This window comes from Alosa sapidissima, chromosome 4, assembly GCF_018492685.1.
Source record: "Alosa sapidissima isolate fAloSap1 chromosome 4, fAloSap1.pri, whole genome shotgun sequence".
Classification (NCBI taxonomy): Eukaryota; Metazoa; Chordata; class Actinopteri; order Clupeiformes; family Clupeidae; genus Alosa; species Alosa sapidissima.
The window spans coordinates 39,731,002-39,753,501 of NC_055960.1; the positions used below are offsets into that span (position 1 = coordinate 39,731,002).

The following is a 22,500-nucleotide window of genomic DNA, read 5'->3' on the forward strand; positions in this document are numbered from 1 at the left end:
AACATGCCGGTCTATTAGCTGTGCCATTTGACAGCTCAACATGCCGGTCTATTAGCTGTGCCATTTGACAGCTCAACATGCCGGTCTATTAGCTGTGCCATTTGACAGCTCAACATGCCGGTCTATTAGCTGTGCCATTTGACAGCTCAACATGCAGGTCTATTAGCTGTGCCATTTGACAGCTCAACATGCCGGTCTATTAGCTGTGCCATTTGACAGCTCAACATGCCGGTCTATTAGCTGTGCCATTTCTTTTTGTCTTTTTAAGACGGTAAAGTCAACATCCTGGAATGTGAGGGGGTTAGGTAAATTATCTAAAGTGAAACAGGTCATGAATAGATTAAAACAACTCAAAGCAACTATCGTGTTCTTACAAGAAACGCATTTACTGTCGAGTGAACTACAGAGATTACAAAGAAGATGGGCGGGACAGGTATTTGCATCATCATATGCATCTAATGCAAGAGGGGTAGTAACATTGATTCATAAATCTGTTCCATTTCAAGTACTGAATGTCATATCTGACAAGGCAGGCAGGTATTTAATTCTTCAAGGACTACTCACTGACAAGAAGATAAATCTTGTAAATCTATATGGGCCAAATTCAGATAGCCCACATTTTTTTGAAGACTTGTTTTTACTTTTAGCTCCTATGTCTGGCCAACTCCTGATTGGAGGAGATTTCAATACAACCCTGTCAACAGACCTTGATAGACTCAAGAGTGTAGATAATACTCATGCTCAAAGTAGGAAAATATTACAGACCTTTATGCAGGAATTAGACCTGTGTGACCCATGGAGAAGACAATATCCAAACAAATCAGAATTTTCATGCTTCACCTCATCATCAAACTCATATTCACGTATAGATTATTTCTTAGTTTCAAACCAGTTATTCCCACAAATATTTGACATTAGATATGAGACCATTGTGATTTCTGATCATGGCCCTGTTACACTAATATATGACTTGAACAAGATCATTAGAGGTCCTCATAGATGGAGGCTACATCCAAAATGGTTACATGATACAAAGTTCTTAGAATTTGTGGGTACTAATATTGATGTGTTTTTTAAAATAAATACAAACGAAACAAGTGCTTCTGTTAGATGGGAGGCTTTCAAAGCTTACATTAGAGGACAGATGATTAGCTACACAAGCTTTATAACCAATAAAGTTAATTTAGAATTGAGATCACTTGAAGAAGAAATCAAGAAGCTAGAAAAAGAAACCCATGTAGATCATACACATACAATACCACAGCAAAAGGAACTACTACTCCTCAGAGCACAATACAACAAGCTATCACTATCTAAAGCTGAAAACAGCCTATTTCGCCTGAAACAAACATTCTATGAGCAGGGAGAAAAATCTGGCAAACTTCTGGCCTGGCAAATTAAAAAAATACAATCTAATAAAGCCATTAATAGCATTATAACAAACTCAGGAACTCTCTCATCTGATCCACAGGAGATCAATGAGGCTTTTACCCAGTTCTTTAAATCATTATACAAATCAGAAACTGCTGGAGTTACCGTCCAACAAACTAGCTTTCTAGATAATCTTCAAATACCTGCCTTCTCAGATGAAGTGAAACAGAAATTAGATTCACCTTTGTCTGTAGAGGAATTACTGAAGGCTATAGATACAATGAATAATGGGAAAACAGATGGACCAGATAGTCTCCCTATAGATATGTATAAAGCTTTCAAAGATCAATTAATTCGCCCTCTATTTGAAATGTTTGAGGAGTCCCTAGAAACTGGAATTCTGCCCCCGTCATTAAGAAAGGCCTTAATTACACTTTTGCCAAAGCCAGATAAACCACAACACTATTGTGAATCATATAGACCGATCTCTTTGATTAACACTGATGCTAAAATACTAGCCAAAGCACTAGCTATGAGACTAGAAGCTCATCTACCAGCAATAATTCATAATGACCAAAATGGATTTGTGAAGGGCAGGCAGGCCTTTCATAATATACGCCGAGCATTGAATATTATCCACGAAAAAACAGATACTACAGACAACTGCATACTGTCTCTGGACGCCGAAAAGGCGTTCGACAGAGTTGAATGGCCTTATTTATTTGATATGCTCTCCCGATATGGATGTGGACCTAAACTCTGTCAATGGATTAAATTATTGTATTGTGAACCATTAGCTGAAATTGTTACAAACAACTTAATTTCAGAACCCTTTAATCTATTGCGTGGTACGCGACAGGGTTGCTCACTGTCCCCCCTACTATTTGTCATGTCTATTGAAGCCCTGGCAATAGCCATACGAAGTCATCCAGGGATAAAGGGAATTGATATTGCAGGTCAAGAGCATCAGATTTCATTATTTGCAGATGATATATTATTATACCTTGCAGATCTAAAAAACACAATGCCTACTCTGATCAACATGATTAATCATTTTGGAACATTCTCAGGATATAAGGTCAATCAGTCCAAATCTTCCATACTTTTCCTCAATGGAAAAGAAAGACATAGTCCACCAATCCAACACCCTTTCACAGTATCTAAAATTGGGTTTAAATATTTGGGAATTATTCTCACACCTCAAATAAAAAACATAATCCCACATAACTATGACCCTATTGTTTCACATGTAAACAATTCTTTAAATAGATGGATGTCTCTCCCACTCACATTAATAGGCAGAATCAATGCCATTAAAATGAACATTCTCCCCAAATTTTTATATTTATTTCAGTCAATTCCTCTCTCACCACCGCCAGCCTTTTTCTCTACTATGAGGAAAACATTCACAAATTTCATCTGGAATAAAAGACGACCAAGACTTCGCTTAACCTTATTATATCTACCTTATGATAGGGGAGGGTTGCAGTTACCCAACCTACTATGGTACTTCAGAGCAGCCCAAGTTAGAGCCGCACTTTTTTGGTTCTCTAATCCTTCAAATCTGCCATGGGTCCAGATAGAGGAACAAAAGGCGAAAGGGCTAACTTTGGACAGATACCTATACTCCAATTCTCTGAAAATGCTTAAGCGGAATACAATCAATCCATTTGTTACGACCACAATTACAGCTTGGTATGAATCGCAAGAGATGGTTGGAAAGCCAAGAGATATATCACATTTTTCTCCTATCTGGGGCAATGCAAGATTTACACCAGGTACATCAGACCCAGGTTTTAAACTTTGGGCACAGCTTGGTTTACAGAAGATTTCAGATCTCTTTATAGACAACACCCTTATGCCTTTTGAATATCTGAAAGATAATTTTGGGATTCCTAGGACTCATTTGTTTAAATATTTTCAAATACGGAGTTTTGTTCATTCTAAGAACCAATCATATCAATCTCCTGCTTTAAATGGTATTGAAGAACTGGTGACACCCAATCCCCATGCTAAAGGGACAATCTCGAAAATATACAGTAAAATGCTTAAGTCATCAGGAGAGTCCTCAGAATATAAGAAAATGGCCTGGATGGAAGACTTTCAGACAGTCATTACAGAGCTAGAATGGGAAAAGGCATGTTGTCAAGCACAAACTATAACTATTAATAGTAGATTGAGGTTAATTCAATATAATTGGCTCATGAGAACATATATAACTCCTGAAAAACTCCAAAAGTTTAACCCGAACATTCCGGACACTTGTATAAAATGTACAGAGAAAGGAACTTTGTTTCATTGTATCTGGACCTGTAAACATATTCAAGAATTTTGGAATGCCATAATTGAGATCATTTCCTGTATCATTCAGAAAGAAATCCCTGTATGCCCAAAAATCTGTATCCTTGGCCTTATCCCGGAGACATTATCCCTTGGAACACATGAAAACAAATTGGTCAACCTCTGCCTACTACATGCAAAACGTCTTATTGCTAGACAATGGAAAAGTGTTTGTTGTCCATCTGTAACTCTATGGGTTAATGAACTATCTTCATGTATAGCGATTGAAAGGCTTACATATGCCATCAAACATAAAAGCCATATTTTCCATAAAATATGGGATTCATTCATTACATTTTTGGAATCAAGACCCAGTAACCTATGTTCTTAAATGCCACAATAACAAGTGAGACTACCCTCATGTATGTGTTTTTGTTGTTTGTATTTTATGTTTGTTTGTTTGTTTGTTTGAGTGTTGTTTTTATTTATTTATTTATTTATTGATTGATTTATCTTTTTACATTTTTGTTTTTTTTACAATTATTATTGTTACTTTTATTGCAAACTATTATTATCAACAGATGGCTCAAAATGGGTGGGTGGGGTGGGAGATGGGCAAGAAGTATATCTTTATGTTGTATTTGAATACATGTGTTGAAAGATTGTTGGTTATTTAAAATCAATAAAAAATAAGGATTAAAAAAAAAAAAAGACGGTAAAGTCTAGAATATGGAATGACTACATTTCACTCAGCAATGAAATACTTTGATGGGTTTGAGAACGTATGGGGATACAAGGAAGTCTTATGCTCAGTTAGTAATAGTGAATTAATTTATGGATATGCTTTGAGATAATACTTATATTGTCCTTTCTTTTTTTTAAATATTTTTTGGGCTTTTTATGCCTTTAATTAGATAGGATAGTGGAGATTGACAGGAAGTGAGTGGGAGAGAGAGAGTCGGGGTGGGATCCGGAAAGGAGCACGGGGCGGGAATCGAACCCGGGTCGCCGGCGTACGGTGCAGGTGCCCCAGCCAGTCGCGCCTCTGCTGGGGCCTATTGTCTTATCCCCTCCCCCCTTATTTATTTGTAATGCCTATTGGTAAATGTTGTTCAATAAGTTCAATAAATATTTTGCTAAATTCTAAAAAACATTCTCTCTCTCACTCACACTCTCTCTCTCTCTCTCTCTTACCCTCTCTCTCTCTCACTCACTCACTCTCTCTCTCACTCACTCCATCTCTCTCTCTCTCTCAGAGTCCCACTGTAAAGGACCTGATTGGCTTTGGCCTGCAGGTTGCCATGGGGATGGAATATTTGGCACAGAAAAAGTTTGTTCACAGAGATCTGGCCGCAAGGAACTGCATGTGAGTCCTCACATTCCCTCTGTGTGTGTGTGTGTGTGTGTGTGCAAGATGGTGGACACGGGCGTAATGGTGTGCGCTTGGGTGACAAACACACCTAAATAAACGTCTCACACCAGCACCCGTTGGAACTGCCATTGGTTTACGGCTACTGTTTTCTGCAATGTGCCTCGTAACGTCAGTAAAGTGTGCGTTCAAGGACATCTTGCACACCAGCAGAATCTACAAACAAAGGTGGACTGTCCATGGCCCCGTGCCCCAACACCCGACAGGTGGAGATTTTGCTTACCTGGGCTCACCTGGGCTTTCCTGCTGTTGGAGCACTGGGGCAGGATGAGTGAATTATACTCCAAAACAGGGAAAGAGCTTTCAGAAAAACCCTGGATACCAAACACTTAGAGGATAAACATGGCTTCAATTTCTCCAAGGACGAGAAAATGGATGACACTCCTCCGCCATTTAAATGGAGTTTATTTAAAGAGCAGGACCCTCTCCATCTGCCGGCAAAACGGGAGACCTTTTGGAATTCCTTTCTTGAAATTCACAATCCAAATTTTGAAGAAAATGCCAACGATGACCCCTCCACTTGGAGAGATATCTCATGAAGTGTCTCCTGTCATGAATCCTCCCCTGGCTAGTGGACACAGGAACACTCTCTCCAAAGCAGGACGCCTACATAAATAGACACGGGATGAATGAGCATGTCTTCTGTCTAAAACCTGGCATCAACGATTTCAAACATTCACCCGCCAAGTTTTATACTGTCTTCCTGGAGTTGCGTGACGCCTTTGGTACATGACTGCCACGGCCATACGTCGACATTATTGAGGATGTTTACAACAACTCATACATACAAGTTATATGTGGGAAAGCATTGACCGATCCAATACCGTTATCGACTGGCATCCAGACTGTGCCCATGGAATGCCATACGTTTTATCCTCGCGATGGTTGAAATGGATGGCCCAGCGTGTGACCCCAGACGTGCGCAAACCCAGTGCAAGCCTACGTGGATGATGTGGAAATCTCTTCCAGAGATGAAACTGTAATTCACAATATGCATGATTCAATATGCATGATCTCAATGATCTCTGCCACCGCACCGGATTACAACTTTCCTGGCAAGGCCCTGACGGAGCGTCAACTCCCCTGACTGACAACATCATAACGGACCCGCAGATTTCCATTCTAGCGATCCTGAACAACGAGAACTCAGCCCAATATCTACAGACCAAACACGCAAGAGCCTCAGTTCTCCAACGCAGCGCTGGTCAAGCCTAAAGCTGCAAGGGAAGTTAGCAGCACTGCCTTACATAGACCATTCTGTTAGCAGCACTGTTAGCAGCACTGCCTCACGCAGACTATTCTGTTAGCAGCACTGCCTTACACAGACTATTCTGTTAGCAGCACTGTTAGCAGCACTGCCTTACACAGACCATTCTGTTAGCAGCACTGTTAGTAGCACTGCCTTACACAGACTATTCTGTTAGCAGCACTGCCTCACGCAGACCATTCTGTTAGCAGCACTGCCTTACGTAGACCATTCTGTTAGCAGCACTGCCTCACGCAGACCATTCTGTTAGCAGCACTGCCTTACGTAGACCATTCTGTTAGCAGCACTGCCTTACATAGACCATTCTGTTAGCAGCACTGTTAGCAGCACTGCCTTACACAGACCATTCTGTTAGCAGCACTACCTTACATAGACCATTCTGTTAGCAGCACTGTTAGCAGCACTGCCTCACGCAGACTATTCTGTTAGCAGCACTGCCTTACACAGACTATTCTGTTTAGCAGCACTGTTAGCAGCACTGCCTTACACAGACCATTCTGTTAGCAGCACTGTTAGCAGCACTGCCTTACACAGACCATTCTGTTAGCAGCACTGTTAGCAGCACTGCCTTACATAGACCATTCTATTAGCAGCACTGTTAGCAGCACTGCCTCACGCAGACTATTCTGTTAGCAGCACTGCCTTACACAGACTATTTTGTTAGCAGCACTGTTAGCAGCACTGCCTTACACAGACTATTCTGTTAGCAGCACTGCCTCACGCAGACCATTCTGTTAGCAGCACTGCCTTACGTAGACCATTCTGTTAGCAGCACTGCCTCACCCAGACTATTCTGTTAGCAGTACTGCCTCACGTAGACCATTCTGTTAGCAGCACTGCCTCACAGCACTGCCTCACGCAGACAATTCTGTTAGCAGCACTGCCTCACGTAGACTATTCTGTTAGCAGCACTGCCTCACGTAGACCATTCTGTTAGCAGCACTGCCTCACGCAGACTACTGTATTCTGTTAGCAGCACTGCCTCATGCAGACCATTCTGTTAGCAGCACTGCCTTACGTAGACCATTCTGTTAGCAGCACTGTTAGCAGCACTGCCCTACGCAGACTATTCTGTTAGCAGCACTGCCCTACGTAGACTATTCTGTTAGCAGCACTGTTAGCAGCACTGCCCTACGTAGACTATTCTGTTAGCAGCACTGTTAGCAGCACTGCCTTACGTAGACCATTCTGTTAGCAGCACTGCCTTACACAGACCATTCTGTTAGCAGCACTGCCTTACACAGACCATTCTGTTAGCAGCACTACCTTACGTAGACCATTTTGTTAGCAGCACTGTTAGCAGCACTGCCCTACGCAGACCATTCTGTTTCTTGTTCTGTTAGAACTATCTATTAGCCTGGTCCTACCAGATTTCATAATGTACAGAGAGTCTGGCCACTTTCCATTGCCAAGCGTTAACTTCCACCCAACACAACCCATACTGCATATTCCACCCAACACAACACAACCCATACTGCATATTCCACCCAACACAACACAACCCATACAAAACGCTTTGTCATCTCTGGGCCTCTCCCTACCTACAGAAAAGGTGCTGAGAGATGGTCCAGACTGTTCGATCTCCACACCTGGCTCAAACGCTACTGCGCTTCCCTAAGCATCCCCTATGTCAACAACTGGGGCTTGTTCTGGGAGAGGCCCAGTATGCTGAAGCGTGATGGTCTCCACCCAAACCAACATGGAGCCAGGCTACTCTCTGACAACATAGCGTCCACACTGAGACATTGACATTCTGTAGAAAATATTACAGATTCACGCCCCCCAGGTATTGATTCGAATGGCATTATACATGTGGATGAGTCTGAGAATGTTTTCTGCAGGGTAACATACAATACTACTACCATAGATCAAGCTGTGTCATGCAATAGCATGACTTATGCTTATAGTTCTATTCCAACGTTGATTTCTACCCAACGTATAGTAAAAAGAAAAGACAAATTTAAAACTAGAAACCTAACAAATATTCTTTCCATACCTCAGCATATTCCTCAAAAGCCAGAGGCATTTTCAGCTAACATGGGTTTACTAAATATAGGTGCACTTACTACCAAAACCTTTGCAATCAATGATTTTATTAGTGAAAAAAAATTGGATTTTCTGTTTCTTGTTGAAACCTGGCTGACTTCAGACAGCGAAGCTGTTCTTGTTGAGACTTGTCCCCCAAATTATAATTTCTTCCACTCAATTAGACAAGGCAAACGAGGTGGTGGAATTGCCTCCATTCTCTCAAACAAATATAGTTGCACACGAGTCAACTTTGGCGAATTCGCTTCCTTTGAGTATATTGCCCTCACTCTGAAGGCTGACCCAGCTGTACTTCTATTAACCTTATACCGCCCTCCTAAACTATGGACTGGCTTTCTCGACCAGTTTTCTGAACTTATGTCGCTCATCATCACTAGCTATGATCGGATAATTGTAAATGGCGACTTCAATATTCATGTCAATAAGACAACTGATGCTAAAGCCAGTAAGTTCCTTAATGTGTTGGACAGTTTAGAGCTAAAGCAGCATGTTACAGGACCCACCCACAACCTTGGCAACACCCTCGATCTAGTCATTTCCAGAGGGATAGAAGTCACAGACTTATCAGTAAATGATATAAATATGTCTGATCATCATTGTGTATCTTTTAATATTGTACTACATACTCCAAAAATTCATCCCGAAATTGCAATCAAATCGCGACTCTTGGACATTAGAGCAGAACAGCAGTTCATAGCTCTTATAGACTCCATAAATGTAGATATTTTACATCATCCCATTGATCAAATGGTAGAGGCTCTCAATCGTGAATTAGGCGCTCTGCTTGACAGAGTGGCACCCTTAAAGACTAAAAAAAGGCCCTGTAGCAAACTGACACCTTGGATGAACGAAAATATCCATGATCTAAAAAGATCATGTAGGAAAGCTGAGAGAACATGGAGAAAAACTAAGTTACAGGTTCACCGTGCCATTCTAAAAGAAAAAATTGCAAATTATAATAGAGCTATTCGGAATGAGAGGAGGAACCACTTCTCTAAGGTAATTGCTGAAAACAGTGGAAACTCTAGGGTGTTGTTCTCTACCATTGATAGGCTATTGCATCAAACACCTTTTGATACACTCAGTCAGGCATCCTCTCTAAGATGCGAAGAATTTGCAGACTTCTTCAAAAACAAAGTCATTTCTATAAGGGAGGCTATTGGTAACACAAGTAATATGTTTGATAGTACACCCAAAAACAGCCCCCCAAAATTAAGGTCCTTTAGCACTATTACTCAATCTGAGCTTGGTAAAATTATAACTCAAACCGGCTCCTCAACATGTGTTTTAGATCCAATCCCTACTACATTCCTCAAAAAAGTATATGATGGCTTAGCTCCCTTTTTTCTCAAGGTAATAAATACCTCATTAGAAACAGGTATATTTCCAACTGCTTTTAAAACCGCTGTTGTGAAACCTTTACTTAAAAAGTCAAATCTTGACCATACCAATCTGAGCAACTACAGGCCTATATCAAATCTATCGTTTTTGAGCAAAGTACTTGAAAAAGTTGTTTGTAATCAGTTAAATACCTTCCTCAACGAAAACAGTATCCTTGAAAAATTCCAATCAGGTTTTAGATCAAATCACAGCACAGAAACGGCTCTAGTAAAAATAGTCAATGATCTCAGACTAGCTACCGACTCAAACAAAGTCTCAATCCTTATTCTTCTGGATTTGAGTGCGGCATTTGACACCATTGATCATAGCATCCTAATTCACCGCCTTGCGAAGTGGGTGGGTCTCTCTGATAATGCTCTAAACTGGTTTCAAACCTACATTACTGGCAGAGATTTTTATATCAGTCTAGGAGATCATGTATCTGAAAAACATGACTTGCCTTTTGGTGTGGCCCAGGGGAGCTGCCTTGGTCCCCTGCTATTTTCTCTATATATGCTTCCATTGGGAAACGTCATAAGTCAACATAATGTAAACTTCCACAGCTACGCAGATGATACCCAATTGTATCTTTCTGTTGAGCCAACTAACCCAGATGGCCTTTGCTCCCTCACTGCATGCCTAACCTCCATTAATCAGTGGATGAGCAAAAACTTTTTGAAACTAAATGATGACAAAACAGAGGTACTTCTGGTTGGACCAAAACTAAAGCGAGATATTATTCTTAGTAATCTGGGGAACTTGGCACACCAGGTCAAACCAAAAGTAACAAGCCTCGGTGTCATCTTAGATGCAGAGTTAAGTTTTAAGCCCCATATCAGTAAAGTTACTCAGACAGCCTATTTCCACTTGAGAAACATTGCCAAAGTGCGGCCCTTTTTAACTCAACAAGATGCAGAAAAACTAATTCACGCCTTTATCACTAGCAGGTTAGACTACTGCAATGCACTTTTCACTGGTCTTCCCAAAAAACATCTAAAGAAATTGGCACTCATACAGAACTCTGCGGCTAGACTTTTACCTAAGACTAAGAAGAGAGAACACATCACCCCTGTGTTGGCTGAACTGCACTGGCTCCCTATTTCCTATAGAATTGATTTTAAGGTTATGTTAATTACTTACAAAGCTCTGAATGGCATAGCACCTTCATATATCTCTGAGCTTTTAATATCTTATCAACCACAAAGGAAACTTAGATCATCCAATTCTAATCTTTTAATCGTACCCAAAGTGCTCCACAAACAAAGTGGAGAAGCTGCGTTTATCCATTATGCCCCCAAACTATGGAACACCCTGCCTCTGTACATCAAGCAGGCGAGTTCAGTAAATATTTTTAAAAAAGATCTGAAAACATACCTGTACAGGAAAGCTTTTAGTTAACTCATCTTATCCTGTAGACTACATTTTCAGATTATTCTACATCTGCTACTATTGGAGGGCGCAGCCAGCCAGAAGCAGATGGGCTCCCCCTATTAAGTCAGGTTCTGCTCAAGGTTTCTTCCTGGAATATGGGAGTTTTTCCTTGCCACAGTTGCCATATGGCGTGCTTGTGGGGGGTAAGAGGGTTAAGGCTGCCAGTCTTATGACGTCATTTTCTATATTTTTGATATGTTGCTGAGCATATCATAAACAGCAAAGAAAAGTGATTGATAATGACTGACTGACTACTATTGTGTTACATGCTTCAAATGTAAAGCACTTTGAGCTGCATTCTGTGTATGAAAGGTGCTATACAAATAAAGCTTTATTATTATTATTATTATTATTATCATACTGCATATTCCACCCAACACAACACAACACAACACAACCCATAGTATAGTAGCCTGCTGTACTTTACTGCAGAAATATATTTTAGACATGAAAATACTAAAGCACTGCATTGTAGTATAACACTGTAAAAACTGCAGTTATTTTGTAGTAATGATAAGTGCTGCAGATGCACAAATGTACATAAAACAGATATACAGTATTAATTTACTTTGAAGTGACCCATTCTGCATATTCCACCCAACACAACACAACACATATTATACATATAGGGCTGGTGTACAGCATGACATTTGTTGTGCATATTAATAAATTGCACTTATTAACGCAAACATATTCTTTATCCGATTACTTGATTAATCAATGAAATAATCGCTAGAATACTCGATTCCAAAAACACTAGATAGCTGCAGCCCTAGTTTACAGTTTCCAAAACTGTAAACACACACCTCCATTCTCAAGCTACATTCACAAAACATCTGACACTTAGTGCAAAACTGAACAGTCGCTTAAATACGTTTTACCTGTGCTCAAAACCAGCAGTCAGAATGAAAACAATACTGAGCGGTCACTACACACTACATCAAAAAATAGAAAACACAGCGTCAGGGCCTGCAAATCCAGGAGAAATGTTCAGTCTTTACTATACAGTAAATGTTCAGTCTTTACTATACTGTAAATGTTCAGTCTTTACAGTAAATGTTCAGTCTTTACTATACAGTAAATGTTCAGTCTTTACTTTACAGTAAATGTTCAGTCTTTACAGTAAATGTTCAGTCTTTATTATACAGTAAATGTTCAGTCTTTACTATGCAGTAAATGTTCAGTCTTTACTATACAGTAAATGTTCAGTCTTTATTATACAGTAAATGTTCAGTCTTTACTTTACAGTAAATGTTCAGTCTTTATTATACATTAAATGTTCAGTCTTTACAGTAAATGTTCAGTCTTTACAGTAAATGTTCAGTATTTACTTTACAGTCAATGTTCAGTCTTTACTATACAGTAAATGTTCAGTCTTTACAGTAAATGTTCATTATTTACAACACAGAACATTTATTTTGCATCTAAAAATCACTGTGTGTGTGTGTGTGTGTGTGTGTGTGGGTGTGGATACAAATAAAGAACTAAACTGTGTGTGTGTGTGGATTCAAATAAAGAGTGTGTGTGTGTGTGTGTGTGTGTTGTTGTTGTCTCTGTAGGCTGGATGAGTCCTACACAGTGAAGGTGGCGGACTTTGGCATGGCTCGGGACGTGTTTGATAAGGAGTACTACAGCGTGCAGGATCACAAGAAGGCCAAGCTGCCCGTCAAGTGGATGGCCATCGAGAGCCTCCAGACTCAGAAGTTCACCTCCAAATCAGACGTGGTCAGCATACAAGAGTCCAGCTCTAAAACCCCAGAACAGTACAGAACAGTGTAGAACAGTAAAGAACAGCACAGAACTGGAGAGAACAGTGTAGAACAGTAAAGAACAGCACAGAACTGGAGAGAACAGTGTAGAATAGTATAGAATTGGAAAGAACTTTCCAGAACTGTGTAGAACTGTGTAGAACAGTGCAAAACAGTGCAGAACAGAATAGAACAGTACAAAACAATGTTGAACTATGTGGAACAGTACCGAAAAGTGTAGAACAATATAGTACAGATCATCAGAGCAATACAGAACACAGCAAGCAGACAGGTGCCCAGAACAAAGCAGGAGAATAATCCAGTGTGTGTGTCTGGTGCATGTATGAGTGCGTATAAATGAGTGTGTGTGTGTATGGTGCATGTATGAGTGTGTGGGTATGAGTGTATATGAGTGTGTGTGTATGAGTGTGTGTGTGTATGAGCTCAGCCTCCTCTAAAATATCACGGAAAATCACATCAAATAACACTAATGTGGCGGTAGTGGGGTAGCGTTACGGTTGGGCGCCAGGTGGATTTATCCACCACCACTCAGACAGAGTGAAGATAAACTAAAGTTAAGAAATAATAACTAAATGGCTTTATAAAGCACCACAAAACATTAAATGGTTTTAACTCTAACTAAAAGACTTCAAGAAATGCAAACAGGTGTGTTTATTGTTCAGGACACACATGAACACCACACAAGCAAACAAACCACCACAACAGCAGTAGCAGTCCATTCAGCCTATTTTTAGGTCAGGCCACTAGGAGGCGGTAGGCGGTAGCCTCGACAAAAATGCAAAAAGGCAAGACGCAAAAAGGTCCAAAAACGAGAGGGAAAAGTATCTTCGGTCAAAAAAGACCTCTTCGGCCTAAGGCCACAATAAATTCAAAACAGTATGTAGCAGGTTAAACAAATTATGCTGCTATTACAAGCTACTCAAGTGCAGCACAAACAAGACCTTTTATTTAGGCTATAACTAATTGGCTACTATAACATAGTCGACTGCTTCAAAGCTCCCAGTGTGGATAAACCAATAAACAAAATAACCTTAAATAGCAAAATCACTTAACAAAAAGAAGAGCTCTCCAAAACTAGAGCACAAACGTGATTGCTTTCAGTTTACAGTTTAGATTAGATTACAATAAAGGCAGGCCGGCGCCGGAGGAAAGGAAAATGTAGAAATAAAAATATCCCCAAAAGACAAAATAATAATCCCCAGGAAAACCCCTAAGGAAACCCTCCCCAGTAGCCTATGTAATCTATATTCAACTTAAAGTCGCGCCGCTCACGACTAAACAACAAGAGCGCTTTTAAAGAGCACGGGACAACACAGAGAAGTGGGCCAGCTGCTACAACCTCGCTACTGTTGCGTGTCTCCTGCAAACAATGGTAAAACAGTTCTAATGCAAGGAGATCACAGAGCGAATGGAGTGCACACCAAAGGACCAAACAACTCGCACAAAACTACTAGCTTACCCACGTTGCGTGACTCCTGCAAACAATGATAAGACAGTTACAGTGCAAGGAGATCACGGAACGAATGGGGCAAGACAGGCCGACAGGCCAGGAACAACAACTTTGCTGCCGTGATCGCTTGCTGAACAATGATAAAACAGTTTGTTATTGCAAAGTGATCACGGAGCTCGGTTTGGACTAGACCAAACACGCACAAAACTCTGAACAACTCGGTGGAGTTATCAACACTCTACCTGTCGGACCAAACTAGGCCGCTCTCACAAGGCAAAACACTCTACCTGTCGGACCAAACCAGGCCGCTCTCACAAGGCAAAACACTCTACCTGTCACTCTACCTGTCGGACCAAACCAGGCCGCTCTCACAAGGCAAAACACTCTACCTGTCATCACGTTCAGCCTACGCAGGGAAACACCAGGGAACCAAACACGCAGCAGACGAAACACCGGTAGAGGGAAACGAGAGAGGCGGAGACAGCGCTACCTGGGCTGTTATTTATAGACGCGAACATCTCCCGTATGTAGCTGCCATGTTTTCATTATATTACTTTATTATAGGGGGTCAGGGTTGATCGCCACACTATTACATTAGCTTCTAGCCTACTATTCCAACTAGAACATGCTGAAAACATGTTCATCTTCATGGCTAGTTTGTTCAGCAATACGGTTTTGCCGGTCATTTATTGTGATTTCGCACCCGTAATACATTGCTGTGACGACACGATCCATCAAAAAACCATGCAAAAAACCCATAGACGCTCGGCTTCACTGGACTTTCAATGGCACTACAGAGTGGGCTGATCTCAGTGCAGAAAAGCTAGATGTTTATTGGACAAACGCCACAAAATTATCATTTCCAGGGAAGCCCGGCGTCTCTGGGAGTGAATGGGACACTCAGAAGTAGAACTACTTCTTTACTGTACTTAAGTACTAAAAGGCTGTATCTGTACTCTACTGGAGTATTATTTTTTTCTCCTACTTCCACTTTTACTCAAGTACATATTTTCGTTGAGTTAAATACTTTTATTCCGATATTTTTGTATGTGCTGCATCGTTACTCGTTACAATATACATGTTACGAATCATTCCAAACCCACATTATCACCAGAGAGGGTTCAAGCGGAGTAATCAAGGATCTTTGTTATCACTCCCAGGGCGGTATCGTAACACCCCCAATTATCACCACTTTTGTTCAGAAATTCTAAAACAACAATGTTTTTTAACACTTCAAAATAACATTTGCTAAATTAACCTTACATTTTTCAGTAGCCATAGGTGTGTAGATTTGAACAAAATCTGGTTTGGTTCTTAACGAGAGCATTTACTGCCTGAAATATCCGATTTTGTTTACCACGCTCGGAGTTATAGTGCTGGCCTGATGTTTCGCCTATTTACACCGTTTCAACGGCACATGAACGGTTAGACCGAGAATTCTCGTCATGAAATTAAAATTCCACTGGAGCTCCAAGCGGTTGTGTACACGCAGCCTTACAACACTGTTTACAGCTCTTTGAGTCACGGTAAAATGTAATTTTTGGTACATAGCTAATTTAGATACACCTATGGTGTGGGTGGTTGCGTTTCTGTAGGAGTCCGCTGTCTTGGTTTGTATAGAAATGGATATTAAGTGACACATACAAGCAAGACGGTGGAAATACGAGGAGCATCTCGCTGCAGCCTGCGGGAAGGCGGGGCTTGACATCAAGCCCAGCCCACATCCAAGTCAGCCATGTTTTTTTGTATTACGTCACGCAGTTTAAAATTGCTGGCGGCGAGAGGGAGGCAGTCAGCAGAGAGAGCCAGGACCATAGGCCAGGACTCGCAACGAGACTGAGCGAGCTGCTAGTGCTACATTCTACAAACCAGCAACTTACTGCAAAACACGTTTTATTGTGTAATTCAACACGTAAACTGTGGATTCAAACCAGTGCAACAACTCGCAACAGCACCAACATTTCCATTGTCACACTACTCGTTCTTCAGATAGGAACTAGCTAGCGGGCTAGCTAACCAGCAAAGTTAACCACCCAGATGGCAAGAGGCTGGCGGCGGCCCAGTTTCGCTGTCGCCGGCGGACCGCTGAGTTTTTGCACATCGGTTCTACCGCGGTCCGCTGGGCTAACGAGCCGCAGCTTTGACAACCTTTTCTTTATTCATTTATACGGTGGACTGCCGGTGGCCTAACGTTACCATCGCGGGTTGCTGACAAGTAGCCTATCTACCGGTGGTCCAATAGCTGCTTGCTGGGCAGTAGCCTATATTTGAGATGAGGATATGTCTAGCTTGATCTGACCGGTTAACGTTACACAATGCATGCTTCTAATTCACCTGTTAATAAAGCAAAATCGCCCCTTTGTAGCCGACATTTGGTTGTAATGGAGAATTCGTGCTGTTAAACTGATAGTCCATGATAATGAAACAACACACCATTCTACTTTTGAGGGCTAAATGAAATGAAATATGGCTCGTTTTACGTTTGAACACATTGTCATCAATATTTAAAATGACTATTTTTTTGAATGTGCATGTTATTGTTTCAAAACCGAAAATCAAATGAACGAAAAAGTACACGAACCCAATTACAGTAACTAGCCTAGGCCTACATGAAAAATTCACTGTGGTTGCATGAAATGTAATTTGTGTTTAGCCTACATCATCAGTTTCTATCATCTAATATGAAACTATATACTATATAATTCGCTACCGGGCTGTTGGAAGTAAAGCCAAAGCGTATGGGGAGTGACGTAGGCAAAGAAAACATGGCTGAGTTGGATGTGGGCGGGGCTTGATGTCAAGCCTCGCCTTCCCGCAGGCTGCAGCGAGGTGTACTTGGGAAATACGGGACCGACGGTAATAGGGGGAGTTCCGATAGATGGCTCTGTCACAGGTTTGATGAAGCTGGCTCATCGTTGACCGAATAAAGCGATCAAGCCGTGTTGTAAAGGACCTCGCGTGCACCCGTTCTGCCTTTCGCGCTGAACCTATATTGAGGACAGTTGCTTTGCTGGCTTCGAGATGGAAGAACCAGAAACACCACCTTCAACACCTTCAACTTCGAGTGATCGTGGCGGTGAGGGTGAGGAAGAAGACCACCCCTGGCCCTACTTAACTTAGAGTCCATGTTTTCACTTGTCGGAGTGAAAGAGAACTCGTATAGAATGAAATGCCTACTCTGCCTCCCGAAGGATTGTGAATTAATGGCCTTCAAAAATTCCCCATCGAATTTGAAGAAACATATCAAGGTAAGTTACAAAATATTATAATACACAAATGGCACATAAGCTATCAGTAAGCGCTAGCTAGCTAGCCGCTGTTCATGACTGCGGTGTTCACTTACGTTAACTAACGCTAGCTGGCAATCATAAAGGCTGTGTCACGCTGAATGGTGTTTTTCACCCATCACTATAATGTCAACTTTCTCTTATTTTATGCCATATTGCCTTCCTTGCCTTATATAAATCGTAGACCATGTCTCTTTTCGTGCTGCCTAATAACATGCCCCTTTGTATAGTGTAGTTTATAGGATAGGCCTCGATTGACGATGACATAACGAATGCTAGATTATAAACTGATTGTTGCAAAGTTGCTGAGGGTAAACGCAGGGCAGTAGGCCTATTAATGGATTTTTCTTCATTGTAATGTAGCATCAAGTGAGTTATCCGTTTGCACTACTAGCATGCCCCGACATGCCTTAGTGAACGTCAACCTTGAACCTTATGTTCAGTAAATCCACTTGTTGCTATTTGGCTAATGGCTTGTTAGGGCTGTGTTAAGGCTACAGGCATTTTATGATGTATGTAGTGTAGTAATGTAGCAGCCTTGGCCAATTTGTGAGACATTTCTCTTCCGACTTTTTATGAAACCAAAGTGCTGACAACCAACAAACAAACCATCTCAATTAGTCTGCATCTCAAGTAGTTTTCACGCACTCCTCCTGTTTCTCATGAAGTTAGACCTACAGGGTTTTGAAGTAATGTCAGAGTAGAGCAGCAATGAATGATCTTTGGTTTTGGGGTTGCTTGTTTTAGTTTTCTGATTAGTTATTTAGAATTATAGTGGATAAATCACTTTGATGGAATTAATTTTGCTTTTATCAATAGTGTCACAGCAGTTACTACACTCACCTATAATGTTGCTCATGGTATAATTCTGTGAAGGTAAAACTATTTTTGTCTCTTTTCAGAGCAAGCATGACTGCCACTTGAGTAAATACGAGGAACTCACATCTGCGAAGCGAAAGAAGACTTTGATTCCCTCCCCCTCAAGCAGCCCACATTAATGGGTCACTGGACCACGATGCCCCAGAGATCCATCGACAAGGCAATCACCAAGTATGTTGTCCGAGGACTTCAGCCTTTCAACATTGTAGAGCAAGAAGCTTTCTGTGACTTCGTGTTAGACCTGGTGCCAAATAGCAAAATAATGACAAGAGTCACACTCACATCTATGATTGATGATGCTGCCAAACAGATGAAGATCAAAATGATTGAGGCCATGAAAACTGTTGATCACATTGCAACAACCACTGACTGCTGGTCAGCCAGGCGGCGTAGTTTCATTGGGGTCACGGCTCACTGGGTGGACCCCGAAAGTTTAAAAAGGTGCTCAGTGGCCCTAGCCTGTAGAAGATTAAAAGGCTCTCACACTTTCGACCTTCTGGCAAATGCACTTAATGATATACATGCAGAGTTTGAAATTCGGGGGAAGATGGTCAGAACAACAACGGACAATGGGTCCAACTTCATCAAAGCCTTCAAAGTATTCGGCCAAGATGGAAATAACAATGCTGGTGCTCTAGTTCAGGAGGAAGAGGAGGAGGAAGAACTAGCAGACAAAGATGAGGAGGAGGAGGAGGTAGAGTTTGTCGATGTATCTTCACTTTTGGATGAGGATGATGATGGTTTTGAGTTTCAGCTCCCGAAGCACCAACGTTGTGCATGCCACATTCTTAACCTAATAGCCACTGCCGATGCCAGCAAGGCAGTGTCCAATGACAAGAAATTGTACTACTCAACCTTTAGCAAGTGCAATGCGCTTTGGAATAAGTGGTCGAAATCCTCAACAGCAGCTGAAACAGTTGAAGATGCTTGCTCCCTACAGCTTGTGCGACCGAATGCAACAAGGTGGAACTCTGTGTTCATGGCTGTGGAGAGACTGCTCAGGATAGTGAAAGAAAAGGGAGAGGCAGCAATGAGAGTTGTCTGCACAGATCTGAAGGTTCCAATGTAAGTTTAAAAATGTTGCATATGGGTACTCTTTCTGTCAAACTCAATTCTGGTCCATATTGTCTACTTGTATAACATTGAACTGATTGATGAACCAATCCATTGCATGATGATAATCGGATCATGTAGCAATGCTGTATTTTTGTCTCTAAATGTTCTTGTCTTCATCACAGGTTTAATCCAGCAGAACTTGCATTCCTGTCGGAGTATGCTGCTGTCATGACTCCAAGCAACAAATATTTTGTAAGCTGAAACAAATGTCCAGATGGGGTGGCTGCTCCCAACCGTCAAGCTCCTGACAATCAAGCTGAACAGGATCAAGCTACCGCTGAAGTACTGCAAGCCGCTTGTGGATGCCTTGCAGGTGGGCATTGAGGATCGCTTTGGCCCTATGATGGAGGACCCAGAGCTGGTGGCAGCTGCCATTCTGCTTCCAAAATTCAAGACAAATTGGACACAGGAAGATGAGACAATCAAAATAGGTAAGAAATAATGGTGTATGGGTGCTTTATGTGTGTATTTGACCAATTTGCAATCACGAGTCTCACATACAGTACCACTCAAAAGTTTGGGTTTACTTTTTTTAACGGAAACACGCATGAGCTTGCCCTGCATAGAAAATATAGCAAACAAAACTATAAAGGGGCATTATGATGTCAGAAATGATGGTTTTAATGGAAATAATGTCAGAATAGGGGTCTTGAAGGTAGGCTACCAAACCCACATCATACTATACTCTGCGGACAGCACTCTGTTGGGGCCAGTTTCAATTCCTATCCCCCAATCAAAGTGCTGTCCACAAGGTATGGTGTGGGTATGGGAACCTTCCTCCTTAGCCTGATATGCCAGGCTGTAAATGCTGCAAATGTTGGCTTTTTGTTTAAGAGAATTTAAAGTATAAAGCAGTCATTTCCATTAAAATCATTATCTCTGACAATGTCATGTCAAATCTGTGGTTACTTTCATGACTGGTTGAAACTATTATTATTGTTTATAACACACTCTTATATTTCAGGAATGGACTATATCAAACGACGCATTGAAGACCCCTCGTTGCAGTCCGGTGAGGACAACAGGTCCAGCTCATCTGACGAAGACGACTTCTTTTCAAGCTTGCAGGGTTCAAAGACACAAGAAGGCACCAAACAGTTAGATGCGTACTTGGCCTGTTCAGCTGATAACATGGACTTGCTCAAATCTTTTCCAGCTGTGTGCAAGTTGTCTGTTAAGTTAAACACACCCCTTCCAGCATCAGCAGCCTGCGAGAGGCTTTTTAGTATCGCAGGATTAGTCTTTAGCCCTAGAAGAGCGAGACTAAATGCATCAAAATTTGAGAACCAACTACTTTTGAGGATAAACAAAAGATTTCTGACCTCCTAAATATGACTGCTTTATGCATACCAGTTTAAGAAGGGAAGTTGTGGAGAAAAAAGCACAAGCAGGGGAGAGAGGGGAAGGATGCTTTAAAGGGATAGGGCTCATACCTGATCTGCTTTAAAGGGATAGGGCTCATACCTGATCTGTGTGTTTACAAAGAGTTAAGCCCAGTCTTTTTAGGTGCTGTAATCACTTTTGTTTTTACATAAGAAATATTTGTATGTGGCCTACTGGCCTTTGAGATCTGTTGAAAGGATTTGAGGATGAGCAATGCTTTGGGGGGGGGGGATCTAGCAGTAACACTGCATACTTGATATTTTTTGTTTACAGAGAGTTAAGCTCAGTGTTTAAAGGCGCTTGTGTACATTCCTTTCCTTGTACTGCTGCTACAGCCAAAATAATTGTGTGTCCTTTAGGCTGACCATTTGAAATAATATAAACAATATGATTCAAACTTTTGACTGTTTTCTTTAATAACTACATTACACAGTACTTGTACTTTTACTTTCAATACTTGAGTAGTACATTTTAAAATAAACTACTTGCAGTACTTAAGTACAAAACATGTTTAATACTTTAGTACTTCTACTTAAGTATGGCGCTTAAAGAGCACTTCAACTTCTACTCAAGTAATTTTTTTGATAGAGTACTTGTACTTTTACTCAAGTCTTGGTCTCTAGTACTTTATACATGTCTGTCGCAATCTGACAGGAAGTGGTTCAAGTTCAAGGGATGCGTTAACGTTAGTGTTGGCAGGTGAAGTCGAGAGGCAAGGCAAGTTGCAGCTCAAATTCTCATAATTTGTGAGCAATACAGTCGGTTTCTATTTGTCTTTGTAAATAGCATACTGTAAATAAAACCGTAATGTGGAGTTAGAGTTTGTGACTTGCTTTTCTTTCAGTGGTGTATTTAGGCTAAGTTAGGTAGCGCGCTATATAACGTGTAGGCTACATTATGCTAATGTTTACTTGAATTTTAAAAGCCCACCAGGGGAGATTAAAAATAAAACAGCAAGGCAGATGAACATACACAGAGAAATAACTCTAAAAGGCCTAAACTCCCCCCAAGCTGCCATGCCAACTCTATAGAGCTGGTAAGTCCCGTCCATCCGCTAAACCCCCAGTGGACCTCTAGATTGAAAAATCGTCCATGAAAGTGAATGTAAGAAAATAATTATTTTCTGGTCCTGTTTAAATTGTGCCATGAATGTGAACATATGTTGTGTGTGAATTTTTAATATAATTTTTCATGTTACGAGTTTGACAGTATATTATATGATTCTTCGGCTAGCAGTTGGAAAAGACATAACGAGAAAGACTACATGTCGCCTATGTGACGTGAGCTAATCGCTAACATTAGCTGATATGCTAGTTTTTGTAACGGCAGGAATAAACACACATGGTAACAAAAATATTCGAAACATGTCTAGCTTCACTCAACACATTAACACTATGATACAGTGTGATTGT

At 41.1% G+C, this 22,500-nt stretch overlaps 1 protein-coding gene across 2 annotated transcripts in view; it reads left to right on the forward strand.

Moving 5' to 3' along the window:
• Window positions 1-22,500, forward strand: part of mst1rb (macrophage stimulating 1 receptor b) — a 72,136-nt gene that overhangs the window by 41,150 nt on the left and 8,486 nt on the right. Inside the window, exons 17-18 of one of the 2 annotated variants that reach the window (XM_042088560.1) lie at window positions 4,908-5,017; window positions 12,764-12,929. In XM_042088560.1, the coding sequence (XP_041944494.1) occupies window positions 4,908-5,017; window positions 12,764-12,929 (276 nt within the window). The remainder of the gene's footprint in view (window positions 1-4,907; window positions 5,018-12,763; window positions 12,930-22,500) is intronic. The other variant, XR_006031093.1, reaches the window with a different exon arrangement.